The sequence below is a fragment of the Lontra canadensis genome, unplaced genomic scaffold, assembly GCF_010015895.1.
Source record: "Lontra canadensis isolate GAN:19392208 unplaced genomic scaffold, GSC_riverotter_1.0 scaffold49, whole genome shotgun sequence".
NCBI classification, from domain to species: Eukaryota; Metazoa; Chordata; class Mammalia; order Carnivora; family Mustelidae; genus Lontra; species Lontra canadensis.
In genome coordinates this window covers 359211-374448 of record NW_022631043.1, presented here as the reverse complement: position 1 = coordinate 374448, position 15238 = coordinate 359211, and the positions used below count along the sequence as shown (strand labels likewise).

The 15238-nt window shown below is 60.9% G+C and overlaps 1 protein-coding gene across 1 annotated transcript in view; it reads right to left on the bottom strand.

Moving 5' to 3' along the window:
• Window positions 1–15238, bottom strand: part of TSNARE1 (t-SNARE domain containing 1) — a 58546-nt gene that overhangs the window by 23185 nt on the left and 20123 nt on the right. Inside the window, exons 6-8 of the mRNA XM_032873460.1 lie at window positions 6884–6974; window positions 4622–4696; window positions 4147–4206 (exon numbers count right to left, since the gene is read on the bottom strand). Of these exons, the coding sequence (XP_032729351.1) occupies window positions 4147–4206; window positions 4622–4696; window positions 6884–6974 (226 nt within the window). The remainder of the gene's footprint in view (window positions 1–4146; window positions 4207–4621; window positions 4697–6883; window positions 6975–15238) is intronic.

Here is a 15238-nt window from a genome sequence, read left to right as displayed (position 1 = left end):
TGCGAGGGGAGGGGCCAGGACTGAGCTCCCTGGGCTCCCTCGGCCGCTTCTGATGACACCCACTGAGCACACGTCCGTGCACTCTGACCATGTGGATGTCCCCTTTTGTGACATGTCTGTGCGCTACCGGCCACATGGATGTCCCCTTTTGTGACCTGCCTAAGGATTCTGCCCTTCCATGATTTTGAAATGGGTTATCTGCCTCTTTCTTATTGATTTCTCAGAGATCTTCATATATTACGGACATCGGGGCTTCCCAGACACGCGTACGTGAATACCGTCTCTTGCGCTGTGGGTTCCTCTTCCGCTCGCTGAAGGGTATGTTGATTTAAGGACGTCAAGCTGATCTGCTTTATACTTGGTACCTTTTCATCTGTGCAAGAAATGTTCGCTCACCATGAAGACGTGCAGACAGACTCCCACGGTGTCTTCTAGAAGCTTCACTGCTTTCTCTCTCACATGTAGATCCATGTTCTAACTCAAGTCCTCCTTGCACACGGGGGGCGGGTTTCGGGGAAGGATCTGCTGGCAAAGACAGCCTTGTGCCTGCGCCCTCCTGGCCCCTCTCAGCCACATAAGAACGGACCACGGCCTGGAGCACTTCCCCACCAAGAGACAGAGCCTTCCCAGCTGTGCTGCACTTGCTGGCTCGTGAGACAACGTCTTTCCCTGTTTCAGAGGCGATGCAGACTCTTTTGTTCTGTGAAAGCACGTGCATCCTGTGGCACCTGGCCAAGCCCACTGCTGCGTCTGTCCCCTGCGGGGGGTGGGGGGAGACGGGGTCCCTCTGCGGCCACATGGGCATGCGTGCAAGCCGGTCAACCGTTAGGAGGGGCCTGCTGGCCGCAGGGGACCACGCCCACCGTGGAAGCTGACCCTGCTGGCTCTTCTCTGCACAGGCAATACCAAGACGCAAGGCCCGGGGTGTCTGGACGCAGACTTGCCTGTTGCCCAACAGGATCCCTTTTCCCAGCTCAAAACCCCGGCAGCCCGGCATCGAACCCCAACAGACCCCCATTCCCTACCGCACGGCTGGGGAAGGCCTCTCCCGGGTCGGGTGCTCTCACAAGTGGGACCACTGTTTACATTTCTTCGTGCGCTGTGCTGCTGGCACGGTGTCCCCTGGGACGCAGACCCTGTCACCGTCGCTTCTCAGCTCTCACCACAGGCTCGCCCACCTTTCCCAGCAACGCAGTCGCGCTGTCTCTGCAGGGCCTGCTTCCTCCCCGGTTCCTCTTACACCTGTCGCTTCTGCTTCACGTCTCAGTGCAGTGGACACGCTCTCCAGCGCAGCGGGGAGAACGGGACCAGACCCCGTGTCTCGCCCTCGGTCTCAGGAGGGACGTTTTTCACGTCTCAGCAGCCAGTACGGTACTAACCGCAGGGCTTTGGAAGCCGCCCACTGTGAGATTAAAGGCTCTTCCATCCCCAGCCCACTGAGAGCTCTGCCCCTGCCCGCAGGGGGTGCACACGTTCACCAAGGGCTTGTCCCTCCCCACCGCGGTCTTGCTCCAAGGACATGATGGCCTATGTGGGTTATTCCCGAAAGTAAACCAACTCCACACCCCAGAGTAAGCCCCGCTTTAGGACAATGTTATCACCCTTTTACATACTGTCAGATCAAGCCCGCTGGTGGTGTGGTTAGGGTCTTTGCTCCTATGCTCATGAGAGAATGTTCCCTTCCTTTTTGTGACGCCGTCGTAGGAATGTGGCATCACAGCTACTGCCTCGCCAAGCTAGGTGACACGTGTCCGCCTCTCTGCATTTTACGTAAGACTCTATGCGAACTAGTAATATTTATTCCTCAAACATCTGGAAAAACTCACCAGTAAAATCACTGAGGTCTTGAATTTACTTGGTAGCATTTTAACAATGGAAATTGCGGAACTGTTTATTTCATTTCTGTAATAAATACCGGACTTTCCAGACTTTTGGTACGTCTTGGTAACTTACATTTTTTTCTAAAAAAAAAAAAAAAAAAATTCAGGTGTCCTGCCTGAGCGGGCAAGTTTATTGACATAAAGTCGTGTCACGGCATCTTCAAACCTCTATCGGCCGAGTGCGTGGGGTCCACAATCCAGCTGTTGTCATTCCTGATGCCAGTAATTTGAATGTTCTGTTTCGTGACTCATGCTCTGGGACTCACTATTAATCCTTCTAAACAAAACAAACTCTGGCTCTGCTGGAGTTGTCCAATATGCATCAATTTTATATTTCATGGATTTCTGCTTTTTCCAGTATATTTTCTCAGAATTCAGTTTGGTGCTGCTTTTCCAGCTTCTTGAGACTGAGACCGACCCCGCGATTTTCAGCTTCTTCTCCAGAGGGAGGCACCCAGAGCTCTCCTCCAGCCGCACCCCAAGTCTGGGTGTGCCGCCTGCTCTGCTGTTCCCGTCACGAGGGCTCCAGTCTCCACCGTGATTTCTTCTCTGTTCACGGGTTCCTTCGAATCGTGTTCTTCTCACTCCCATGCCGGGAAACTGCCTCTTTGGTACCAAGTGGGAACTGAACTGCGCTGACCCGAGAACTTACTGGGGGTCGCACCCACCCTCTGGAGCCCGCGGAGGCCGGCGTCCGAGTCTGGCGCGCACCGCACCCCCGGCGGGGACGCCCGCTCTCCCGTGGCTGCTCACCGCATCGCGAGCCGCCATCTGGCAAGAGCGTGTTCATCAGTCGCACTGGCCGAGTCTCTCGGATCCTCCCCCATTTTCCCATTTCCTTCCTCTGCCATCTCCATGGGTGTGTCCCCACCTCTGGCTGCAGATTTGCCGTTTCTCCTTTTATTACCGTCAGTTTTGTCCCGCATCTTCTGAGGCTCCGTGGTCAGCACGCAGGGAGCCCTGCGTCCGGACGACCGCGCTGTCCTGTGAGCCGGGGACGGCCTCCACGCGGGCTTGCGTGCTCTGGCACAGCCGTGGGCACCAATCTCCCTCGTGGGTGGCTTCACAGTGTGTCTCTGTCCAACCTCTAACTCCCGGCACATTTCTGGATTTCTATTTAACCGAGTCTGACAGTCTGTGCCTTTCCGTCAGTGGGGTCAGGCCACGCTCATGGAGTCACAAACAATCTGGTATAAATCTGCCCTCTTACAACTTGTTTCCCGTTTTCTGTCCTTTCATTTTTCCTTTTATTGGCGGGGGGGGGGGAGCTTTCTTTTAAATTAGCCAGGTTTGACTTATTCTCTCACGTATGCATTAGCTTACTGTGTAACACATTCTCATGTCGTCCTTCAGTGTCCCCTGCACAAGACGAGATGCCCCACGGCTCCCGTCACCTCCCGAGGACACGGCAGGCTCCCACGCGGCTCACTCCCGTGCTCCGGCCAGCCGGGCTCTTGGACCCACCCCGGCATCCGGGCCCCACAGGGAGGGAGCAGCGCTCAACGGCCACCTGAAGTCAGACGTGTCCGCACATCAGCGCTTCTGGGACGCGCAGCCCCTTCCCGCGCTCCTGTCAGATTCCGTCAATGGCGAGTTTCCTCGCTTTACGCTTCTCTAAAAATGTTTTCCTTCTAGCCTCATTTCTGAAAAATGTTTTCAGCAGGTGGAGGACCCCACGTGAGCAGTGCCCTCTCAGTGTTTTAAAGACGCCTCAGGTTGCCGTCCGGCGCCCAAGGGCCCACCTCAGACGCCAGGTGTGAGTCTCCTCACTCCTTGAAAAATGACAGGACTTCTCTTCTCGGGTTTTAATCTGCTTTTAGGCCTTTTAGTCTTTGGTTTTCAAAACCGTATTACGACATGAGCTGGTAACAGAGGTCTTCAAGCTGTGGCCTGAGCTGCCCGGACAGCCCTGGAAACCCTCAGCTGTTGCGCCGCCTGACGCTGTTTCCGCCCCTCTCCGCCCTGCTCGTGCAGGAGGCCGGGCGTGCTCGCACCCCCACTGTTTCTATCACGTTCTGCTCCCAGGAGCGCTGGTTGGGTCCAAGTCAGTCTGTGGGGCATGCGAAACCGTCCACACTCAGGACTGTCTTGGCCCATGCTGGGGAACGAAGGTCAAAATGCTGGTTTTGGAGAAAGGTTCTTCATCGAGTAAGACCCCCTTGGATGGGGCCCTCCGTGCGTCCCACTCCCCCACAGGCACAAAGGGCCCCGGGCGCCATGTCATCGTCACCTTACGTCCGGATCTCGGTGATCACTCGGCACCTACCTGCTGTTTGCTGCCCCGCTGTGCCGTGGGAAGCAGGGCTCGGGACTTCTCGGCGATTTTCTGTGAAACAATGGAGGGAGACAGAAGAACAGAGGATGTGGGGAGGAGGGAAGGAGGAGTCAGATAAGCTCAAGGTCGTGGACAAGGCCTAGAGCAGAGCCCGCCTTCAGCTCCGCGGCAGGTCGGCCCCTCCCCCACATGGAAACCCTCACCTGTCAGACAGGGGTGCCCGCTCTCCCCACCTGCCAGGGGCCCCCTGAGCAGCACCCACAGGTGAGTCTCCTTCCAGCACATGCCCTGAGGCTGTGGCAACTGGCCATGGGCGGCCGTCTGCAGGTCCCGCCCATCCTCTGCTCTCGAGGACAGGACCCCCACCAGGCCAACCCAGGCCAACCCAGGGACGAGACGGTGGGCGAGGGAACCACAAGGCCCGAGGCGCCCCGGCCGGCCCACACGCCCTCCCGGGCAGCCGCACCTTCTGCACCCCCCCGTAGCGCTGCACCGCGTCGGACAGCTGAGTCTTCAGACGGTCCAGCTGGAGACACTCCTGCTGCAAAGAGAGAACGTGGGCTGTGTAGACAGCCGAGGCCCCGTCCCACCCCATGGCCTCCCCCGTCCCTGGGGCGCTCCAGTCCCCCACACTCCCCATCCTCCCCAGCCCCCAGGGGACGCCCCTTTCCTCTCCCGATCACAGCCACATGGGGGTGGAGCCAGGCCACGAAGCCAGGCCGCTGACCCCGGGGCCTTACAGCCAATCCAGCACCAGGCTGGGTCTCACCCCCAGGGTCAGAACCACACTCATCAAACCTCCCTCCTACCGCCAGGCACTCTGCAGCGTACACGGCCCCACACTGCACGTCTTGGTCGCCAACACACCCCGGTGCCCCAGATCACACTGGGCACAGACCTGCCACGCAAGGGGATGGACGAGCGAAACACGAAACCCAGTGCTGCCTGCTTGGGTTAGTGTGAACACCGCCAAGCTGCTGGGACCCAACACTCCTGTGTCTCCACGCCGTACCGGCCACACAAAGACACGCCAAAGCCCTGTGGCCTTGCACGAGGACCATGACGGCGACTCCTGGGCCCTCCTGCCTCATCAGCCCCAGGAGAGGCAGACCCTGCATCGCAAGTCACAGACAGCCACCCCTGCCGGGGGCTCCTCTCGACCTCCAACCAGAACCCGGCCCTAAGCTTGGTGCCCGCCCTGCCCTCACCGCCACGCAGCATGGGAGTCCACGCAGGAGAGTAAGCTGGCCACGGTTTGGGGGCCCCAGCTTTCCGATGGGCACTTTTCGGAGGGACTCAACATGGTCCCTGTCAGGCTGTAGGTCTGAGGAGCCCGTTTTAGTGTCCGGGGCAGACTCTTGTGAGGGGCACCCTGTGTGTGTCCCAGGACAGAGCCAAGAGCCCACAGACTCCTCAGTGGTCTCTGGCTGTGTGATCCGGCATCAGCCCCATGTGATGGGCACAGCCTTTCTTCTGTGGAAACAGGGAGCAACGCCAGCCCCTCCCGGCCAGGCTGTCCGACCACGGAACAATGAGAGCCTCATCCGCGCCCTTCACCCAGCATCTGGCACACAGTAGGTGTTCAGTGTTTGCTGGGTTCTTAGATGGGTGACGGATGGGCAGGTGGGTGGCCCCGTGGGCAGGCGGACAGACAAAAGGACACATTAGGCTAAAGGTGACCCCCCACCTGCCAGGAACTCAAGCTTGGGGTCTCAGCCTTCGTGGTGCGCACAGGTGACAACGTGGACTGTGGACCCAGAGAAACCAGAGCGGCCATCTAGCCGAGACCCCTGCCCAGAGCAGATGCTTGGCACAGGACACTCTCCGGGCCTCAGCGTCCCTCCAGATAAAAGGCCCAAGGACGCCCATGGCAGGACGGCCAGGAGTCCCCAGCGTGAACAATGTGCACAGGGCCGCCCACGGGACGTGCCTGACACACGCTCTGGAACGAGTCAGCACACGCATGGCGTGGCACCCACGGAGCCCAAGAGCGCGGAGCACGGCCGCGCGCGAGAAGGCAGCAGGCCTGCACCAACCCCGCGGAGCAGTGTGGACACCGGTGCGGGCAGCCACCACGATTTCCAGCAGCGCCCACGACCACGACCACGTCCACGACCAGTTGTCCCGAACCACTGGGGGCCGTGCCTAAGTCGTGCTGAGCAGAGCGCCGCAGGCCCTGTAGCCAGAGATGGCCGCACACGCAGCCCACCCCGCCACGGACGGTGGACCCTCGCTCCCCAGACGTGCCTCTGGTACCGAAGCCCAACTGGCCCTTTGTCTCTGGGCCTCCGTTTCTGTGAGAGGCTGACTTAACTCTCATAAGGACAATGCACTCATTTTAACTCAAAGCTCTGTAACTGCTCGCTGTGCCGTGACCACCAGCTGGTTTCGGAACATGTCCACCGGCCCGAAAAGCTTGTCGGGACCCCCTGCAGCCCACCCCAGCTCCCCGCAGCAGCCACACAAGCCTCGGCCCCGCCGTCGGCACAGGCCTGTGTTTCCAAACACCCCAGATGTACGGGGCCACACGGCACGTGGCATCAGCAGCCTCTCGCCCGTGGACTGCTGGGGTCACTGGGTGGCAGCCACAGCAGCTTCTCAGGCCCATCACAGAGGCTGTCGTGCACCCTCCCAACCACGGCCAGGCCGCTGTCTGCATCCCAGGCATCTGCATCCCCCGATCTCCCTAGGGGCCCCCCAGCCCCCCACAGCCTCCAGGGCCACGTACCCGGGAGCAGCCGTGCAGGAGCTCCATCATCTGCCTCACGGTGCCGGTCCCGGCCGCGATGCTCTTGTTCGCCTCCTGCTGCGTCACGTGCCTGAGGCCGGGGGTCGGGGGAAGCCAGAGAAGACAGCGTGGATGGAGAGGGCAGAGCGGGCGGCCACAAGGTGACCGGACAGATGACAGCAGGTGCAGGGCATCAGGTGAAGCCGCACATGGCGGTGGAGGAAACAGGAGCAGGGGAACCGGGCGCAGAGAGCAGAGCCGGAGACACGGGAGGGGACGAAGGCCAGAGGCCCAGACACAGAGAAGGCAGCGACAGGGGCGAGGAAGGAGGGAGAGAATGACAGAGCTGAGCTCAGATCGGGGAGGATGGCCCGCCGCGCCCGTCACACCCGAGCCGCCGTGGTCAGGACCCCCACCCCGTACACAAACCGTGTGTGCGCTGCCGCGGCCTGGGCCCTCTGATCTGGTCTGAGGGTCAGCGCAGCACCTCCTTGGGAGCCCGGACCCCCTGGCGTCAGCAAGCAACCCGGGCACCACAGCCTCCGAGGGCTGGAAGGACGGTCCCACCTCCAGACCCAAGAGCCCCAGGGGCTGCGCCCACGTGTGCAGTCTGTGGTTCTGTGTGTGACCTCGAAGGGACTGAAAAGACCAGATCCTCACCAGCTTGGGGGTGACCACAGCCTCCCTGGACGGGGCGACACTAGGAGCAAACCCTGCCCTCAGGCCTTAGAAAAGCAGTCGGATGCCCCCTTCACTCCCTGAAGGGCCCCAAGTGGCAGAGGTGGGGGCACCGTCTGACCTGGGCCTGGGTCCCTGACACCTGCCTGGGCCACACAGAGCGTGCAGCATGGAGCTGGGGCTTGGGGGGCGCAGGGGTGGCAGGATGGAAAGGACCCCCCAAGCCAGCCGGGGAGAGCACCCCTGAGGACGGCAGCACGTACGACCTTCCCAGCAGGCCAACAGATTCTGGGAACCCGCGGAACATGGCTTCTCCCCTCAGCCTCACTCACCTCGTTGCACACCACTGAGCCCCCCTTCCCCCCATTCTCCCTGCTGCAACCTCCCACCCCGTGGCCCACAGTCTGCCCTCCTAGTGTCTCCACCCCCAGCTTGGGGCCACGCTGCTCAGGGGGCTTTGCGGGATCCTCGCCTCCCTGACCTGCTCTGTCTGCGCCCCGAGCTCAGGCCCTGGAACCCCCTTGTGGCACCCCGTGCTCACCTCCTGGGTGCTCTCCTTTAGTCCCGTGGCCTGAAGTCACCTGTGTGCCACTGTCCCCCACACACGTCCACAGCTGGGCCTAAATGGCGGCCCTGCCCCGCCAGCAGCCCCCTAGGCACCTCCACCTGGATGTCCGGGGGCCTCTCCAACTCCACATGCCCAGGCCACCTGCCCCTCTGTGGTTCAGTCCCTCTAGTCCCTCCAGCTAAAGCCCCGGGGGCGCTCCTTCCACAGCCTCTCTCCTTTCATCCTTGAGAGCAGCGCAATCCTCAGGCGCTGACCCAGACTCGGGCCACCTTTCCCCCACTGCTCGCATGTGACCCCAACCAAGCCCCCGCCGGCCGCCCCATGCCCAGTGCGGCATCACACCCCACGGTACCCCACAGCTGGGAGGTCCCGTTCTAGGACCTCTAGGCTGCGTGGGTCCCATGGAAGCACAGCCCCCACCTGTCACCTCGTCCCCCTGTCCTCACTGTGCTGGACAGACCCCTGCCTCACTGCCCGCATCCCTCCCCCATCACCTCTGCAGCCACCCAGATGGACAGCGGGTACAGGCAGCCACAGCCGGGGCTGGTGACCAGCAGCAGCCACCCGCACAGAGGACACTGGATGGACGGGGGGCAGCAGGCCAAGTGCCTCCAATTTGCGCAGACCACCTCCCTGGGGTCAGGCTCACCCCCACCCCACACTCGTCCCTCTCCACTTCTGCTCTGATGCCACCCCAACTCCCAGCAGGGAACGCATCACAGAGGGCTCGCACTGCCATCCGCTGTGCCCACGGCTTAGCACAGGCTGTAGGCAGAACACAAGCAGTGTGCGGATGCAGCCCCTTTTCACGGACCAGGAGAGCCACCATCTCACATCTTGCTGGGGCCCCTGCTGCTGTGTCTACGAGGGACATGCAGCGCTTTTCCTTCTGGAGTCCTTGCTTCGCAGTGGCGTGGACACAGCGGCAGGAAGGCGAGCGCCTTGTCCGCGTCTGGGGGCACGCAGTGTTGCTCTGCGCTCTGCTCTGGGTGTCAGTGGGAATGTTCTTAAGGTCACACCTACGTCCTCCAAGAGATGTGGAGCTATTTAGGCTTTCCCTTTCTTCCCCAGTCAGTTCTGAAAATTCACGTCTTTTGAGAAATTTTTCTGGCTCATCTTGGTTATAAAATCTCAATTTATTATCTTAAGAACCACAATATTTCCTAATTAGTGTCTTCCTGTTGGATCTGGAGGCCTGGTCTCTCTCTCTTGTTCCTTTTTTGTTTCTATTACTAGTTCATGTTTTATTAATGAATGAATTTCATCCTCTCTGTACACTCTCTCTCACCTTCCTTCGTGGCTGGCTTCTTAGGCGCCCTGTAAGATGCTGTGAGGTGGCCCTGCTCCCTCTTCCAGGGCCACTCTCACTGTATCTGCGGCCCTCCTCGTTTCATTTTCTACCGGTTCCTCCTGTTTATGGTGGCACGGGTGGTCTGTGCCAGATTCCCTGTCATGCTACGAGTGGGTCTCTCCATGAGGTTCTTGATTGCAAGGAGCAGTGTGGAGATGGCCTTTCTCCAGACGTCTGCATGGCCCTGACCGCCTTGCCCTGACCAATGGGCACCCCTCAGGCCCCCCAAAAAGGGATAATAGATCACGACCAAGAGGATTTCATCCCAGGAGCCCAGGGTGGCCTAACACTCAGAAAACAATGAATGAAATTCTTGTATTAACAGAATAAATTTTAAGAGGAGAAAACACTCTCTGTAAACTTTACAGGAAATGCATTTAATAAAACTTGATGGGTATTTATCATAAAAACTCCAGGAAAACCAGAACAAAGAAGGGAACATGTTCAGCAGGACAGAGACTCTAACGGACCCCCAGGACTCAAGGCAGAGTCACGGGCGTCTCTGCGTCACCGCAGCCAACACCCACAAAGTGAAATGTGCACAATGACACTTTGTATAACTGTACAAACGCACGGGACGGGCAATGATAAATTGCGTACAACACACACAAGACCCGCACACCAACCGCATAGGGAACTGTGGGGAGAAATGGAAGAACATATAAACCAGAGAAATCCTGACCATATTCACGGGTTGGAAAACTCAAGACTGTCGAGAGGTCAGTTCTCCTTAAGTTGGTCTACAGAGTCACGGCAACCTCAATTCAAGTTAAACTGGATGTGAAAACCGCAGAAATCAACAAGCTATTCTAAAACTGATCCTGAGACGCACAGCAGCGGAAGTCTGCAAAACAGCTTCACAGAAAGATGGAAAAGCCGGAGGCGTCCACAGCGGAGGTCAGGACTTACTGCAGAACATCAGTGATCAAGAGAACCGGAGGGGGGCGGGGGCCGTCAGGAAGACAGGCACACGGGCTGGGGAACAGAGTAACCCAGAAGGCAGCCACACGTATATCATGAGGGAATTTCTGGAGAAGATGCCAAGGTACCTACAACCGGGAAGGGACAAGCCTTCCGACAGTGTTGGAATGCGTGGATGATCATGCCAAAATCAAGAAAATTAGCCTGGACTCCTGCGCCATGCTGCGTTTCCAGGGGCTCAGGCGGGACACACGGCAGGCGGCCAGCCAGACCCAGGTGGCCCCCAGCCCCCAGTGCTCAGGCAAGCCTGCGGAAGGGGAGCTGCTCGGGCAGGTGGGGTCAGGAGGCCAAGCGAGGGGCAGCGTCGCACACGTGTGACCAGGGCAGGCAGTCCGTGGTCAAAGGAGGGCTGGAGGCTCAGGCCCAAGAGCGAGGAGGAGACACATTTGGGCAGGAAGGCCCAAGGTAAGGTAAGGTGAGGGGTTCCCACGGCCAGCAGCCGTGTCTCTGTGGGGGACGATGGGCCATGGGAACCCCACAGATGTGAGCCCCCCAACGTGGGAAGGAAGCTAGAGAAGGAAGGAGGCCGGAATAAGGAGGAGTCAGCAGAGCAGAGTGGCTCGTGAGCCACACCAGGGAAGACAAAAGCCTGAGAGAGCCCAGTCTTCACAAGCCAGAAGCTTCTAGAAGGAGGGAGTATCTCAACAATAAAAAGACAAAAAGCCCAATTCAAAAATGGGCAAGGGGTCTGAACAGACACACCTCTGGAGAGAGAAACGGCCAACGTGACCGTGAAAAGACACTCACGCAACATCGCTATCGGGAACACAAGTCAGCTGCCCAGCAAGACGGCGTCTCGTCCCCACAGACCTGCGGTCACAGCCGGGTAACAATGTCGGGGCCTGGAGCACTCGAAGCCTCACGCACTGCTGGGAGGAAGGGGGGCAGTGCGGCCACCGTGGAAGACAGCCTGGCGGCGTCCCAGCGTCAGACACAGCTAAGGCCAGCAACCCCACGTCCAGGCATCCGTGCAAGAACGCCGTCCACGCACAAGCTCCCAGCAGCCTTCCTCAGGACGACCGAGAAGGGACGATGCCAAGGCCATCCGTGACAAACAGCACATCTTTGCCCGCTTGCGCTGACATAACAAGCACCACGAGCTGGACGCCTTGGAGACAGCAGACATGTCTGCTTCCAGGCGGGAGTCTGGGCGTCCGGGATCGGGGTGCTGGCAGCTTCCACGTGTGACGAGGGCCACCTTCCAGTCCACAGGCGGCACCTCCCCACGGCTGCCTCGCAGGAAGGGCTCACGGAGCTCTCCGGGTCCTTCCACAAGAGCGCTTGCCCCATTGTGAGGGCTGCGCCCACAGGACCCGCTCCCCTACTGAGGCCCCGCCTCCTGGCCCCGTCCCCCAGGGGTTAGGTCTCCGCCTACGGATTGGGAGGAACATGCACACGGGGATACTCCTCAGCCGTACACGGGAGTGAAGGGCAGGTCCAGGCCACGACGGGGACCACCGCGATGGGCCCAGTGTCCTCCCAGAGTCACTGGTCCCCTCCCTTCAGCCAGCACATTGTAAAATAGCAGAAATCGGTCCCCTTCCACCTCCCCCCTGGTCCTTCTCAGATTCCTTCAAAGATCCCTGCCCTGCGCCCTCTTGGCAGGAGGCAATCTCACAGCCTTAGAAGGCCCCACTGGAAGAGGACCGGGCCAGAGGGGGCTCTGCCGCCCCAGAGCAGCGCCCAGGGTAGGTTCCGGGAAACCAGGAGGCAACTGCCTGGTGCCCGCATGAGCTCACCGGCCCCTGAGCCCCCAGAGCAAGCACCCGGGCCAACCCTTTCCCAGTCCCACAGGCAGGGGCGAGGCTATCCCCCAGCCCAGCAGTGTGGTCCTCCCTGGGGGTGCGCAGGAGTCTCTGCTGCCTGCGGTCAGGGGGTCCCGGTCAGGCAGGGGCTCAGCCCCCGACCCACCAGGCCGAGGGGCAGCCGTCCAGGCCCTGCACAGCCATCCTCCCTGCCTCTCCTGCAGCTCCCTCCGCCCACAGCGACAGCCCACTCCTCCAACTTGTCTTCATGGCCGTCCACCAGGCCACTGCGTTCTAGAACCTTCCACTGGCTTCCTACTGCTTTGGAAATAAAGCCTGAGCCATGTGCCAGGCCCAGAAGGCCCACAGGGCCAGGCCTGCGCCCACCTTGCTGACACGCCTCCCCCTGGGCTGCAGGCCCCTCCTCTGGGGGCTCCGCCACCATGCCCACTGCTGCGTGGAAGCTTAGAGCAGTCTTAAGGGTGGCCACAGTTTCTGACCGCTCCCCCAGAGGGGTGGAATTGAGTCGCTTTTCCTTGAACATGGACAGGCTCGCTCCTCCCTCCTCCGCTAGCACTTGCACCGGAGCCCTGAGCTGACCAAGGTCAGCACCGTGAGGCCGCCGTGCCCCAGGGAGCCCTGGCCGCAGGAGAGCCCACGTGTGGACGCCGCGGCGAGGGACCTCCCAGCTAAGCTCCACACATCTGCTGACCGGGAGTGGAGAAGAAGGCTCCAGGTCCTCCAGCTGCAGCCGCAGAGGCCCCCCTAGTGCTGAGTGCTCCCAGCTGAGCCCCAGGCATCCTGGAGCCAACACACACCTCCAGCGCCGGCCCAACGGCCCACCAGCTCCGTGCTTCAAGCCCACGGGCCTCCAGGCCTGCAGGCCGGCCCCAGGGCTGCTGTCAGCTTTCCCCAAGGGACGGAGCTGAGCATCACGCCAAGTCCTGGCGGCCTGCCCAGGTCACAATGACAGGTGCACAGCTCCTGCACTTCCCGGGGAGCAGTCCTCCGTGGCCCCGGGGAAGCCCTCCTTCCCCCGCCTGACTTCTGACGTGCTCAAGGAGGCCCCAGCTCAGAGGAGTCGTCAGCCCAGGTGATGGGGCCAACGGCACTGCCGACAACCCCTAACAGCAGAGGACAGAGGGCGCTGGACATGCGCCCGCCCCCGAGCCCCAGCTCTTGAGCAAGCCTTGCCCTGTCTCCGCAGATGCGCGCACTCATGAATGTGACCATGACCAGGCTGGAAGGAGCAGCTCACGGGGCTCAGGGTCCTGCTAGGCTGAGCTCTGCGAGGATGAAGATGGGGCCGGCCCAGGGCCAGCCTGGGCCACCCCCACTAAGACCTGCCAGGAGCCCTGGATCTGTGAGGCACTAGATTAGCGGGACCCAGGCCTCCCTGATCTGCTTGGAGCCGGTCCGGACACAGAGATCCTGCCAAGGCAGGGAAGAGCTACCCACCTAGAGCCAGGGGCTCCCCAGGGCCCCATCCCCCTGCCGGGGCCTCTGCCCGGTCCCCCCACAAGCAGTGGGCAGATCCCAAGCAGACACCTCTTGCACACACACCCACGTGGGCGCCCTCGACCACCATAGGGTCACGCGAGAGCACACACACACACCGGCCCCCCCAGACCTGAGAGGACCGGTCAGGAGACTGTCCCCAATGTCACACACTAGTAGTGGGACACCAGGCGGTCACCTCCCTCCCCCAGGCACACTTGCCCCATCCAGTCCAGTCCCCGGGCAGAGGCCCCACAACACCCCAGTGAATCAGTGAGTCCCCCACAGAGGCATCCAGTCAGAGCCCTGCTTCCCCCAGCCCCCCAGCCAGGCCGACTGCCAGCAACATGGGGTGGGGGGTCTCGGAGCTCTGGGGGCCCAGGCGGCCACCATACCCCCCAAGAAGCACTGCTACCCTCTGAGGCCATTCGCCATCCCCCTCCAGCTCCCTGCACCCACACCCCTGCTCTGGGCCGTCCTCCCTCTGCAGCGAGGTCAGTCAGACGGGATCTCTGCGGGCTGAGCCCAGCACCAGGCATGGACGCCATCACTGCCTCCTTCCCAAGGAACACGCCCAGCCGGGTCTGGGTCCACACGTCAAAGACCAAGACACCCAAGTGACCCTGAACGTCACACAGTCAAAGGGTGACGGGCTGGCCCCCGGGGCTCCACTGCTACAGCCTGTCAGCAGGGGGCTCACCGGCTGAGCTGGCCGGGGAACCAGGCTACAGACACGGCAGGGCGCCAGGGAGTGCAGTGGGGGATGGGGCACTAGGGGTGGGAACCGGGGAAGGCGGGCTCTGGAGGAGAAGAGGCAGGCCATGCTGGACCCCTTGGGCCCTGGAGCTGGGGGCTCACCCCATCCAGCCTCCACAACCAGGAGCTGCGGACCCTCCCTATCCAGTCACACACCTGCTGGGAGGAGCTGGGACCACTGGGGTCCCAGGGGTGGGGAGTCCTCCGCGTCAGCCCAAAAAGAGCCTCCCTGCCTGTTGTAAACACAAGCTAACCCCAGCCAGGTGTGGGCTGAGCCCCGTCACCCTGATGCTGTGCCCAGGGACCTACAGACTAGAACCAGGGCTATCCCACAGCGTGCCCACGAGGCTGTGGGGACAGGCCCCTTTCCGCAGCCACAGTGCCCACACAAGGCTCCTGGAATGCCCATCCATCCCTCCACAGCAGCCTGGGTGACACCCCCACAAGACAGACAGACAGACAAGGTCCTCTGGCCACTGAGCTTCACTCCACGGGGGAGAGATCTCAATCCCGGCCACCTCAGCCGACTGGGAAGCCTACAGCAGTGTGCCCAAGGCGGGGTCCCCTCACAGTCCTGACACAAGTGGCAAAGCCACACGTCTCATGCAAGGCGAGAAAGTCAAGGTCAACTCTGTGTGGCTCTCTGGTCACTAGATTTACTCTTCTCGAAGGAACGTCCCCTCCCAAGATCAGAGCCCGCCATGTCGCACTGAAGCGTCCTCTCCTCTACCTTCTACAAGACGCGGGCAGTAACGGATGGTGGTGACGGGTTTTTTTAG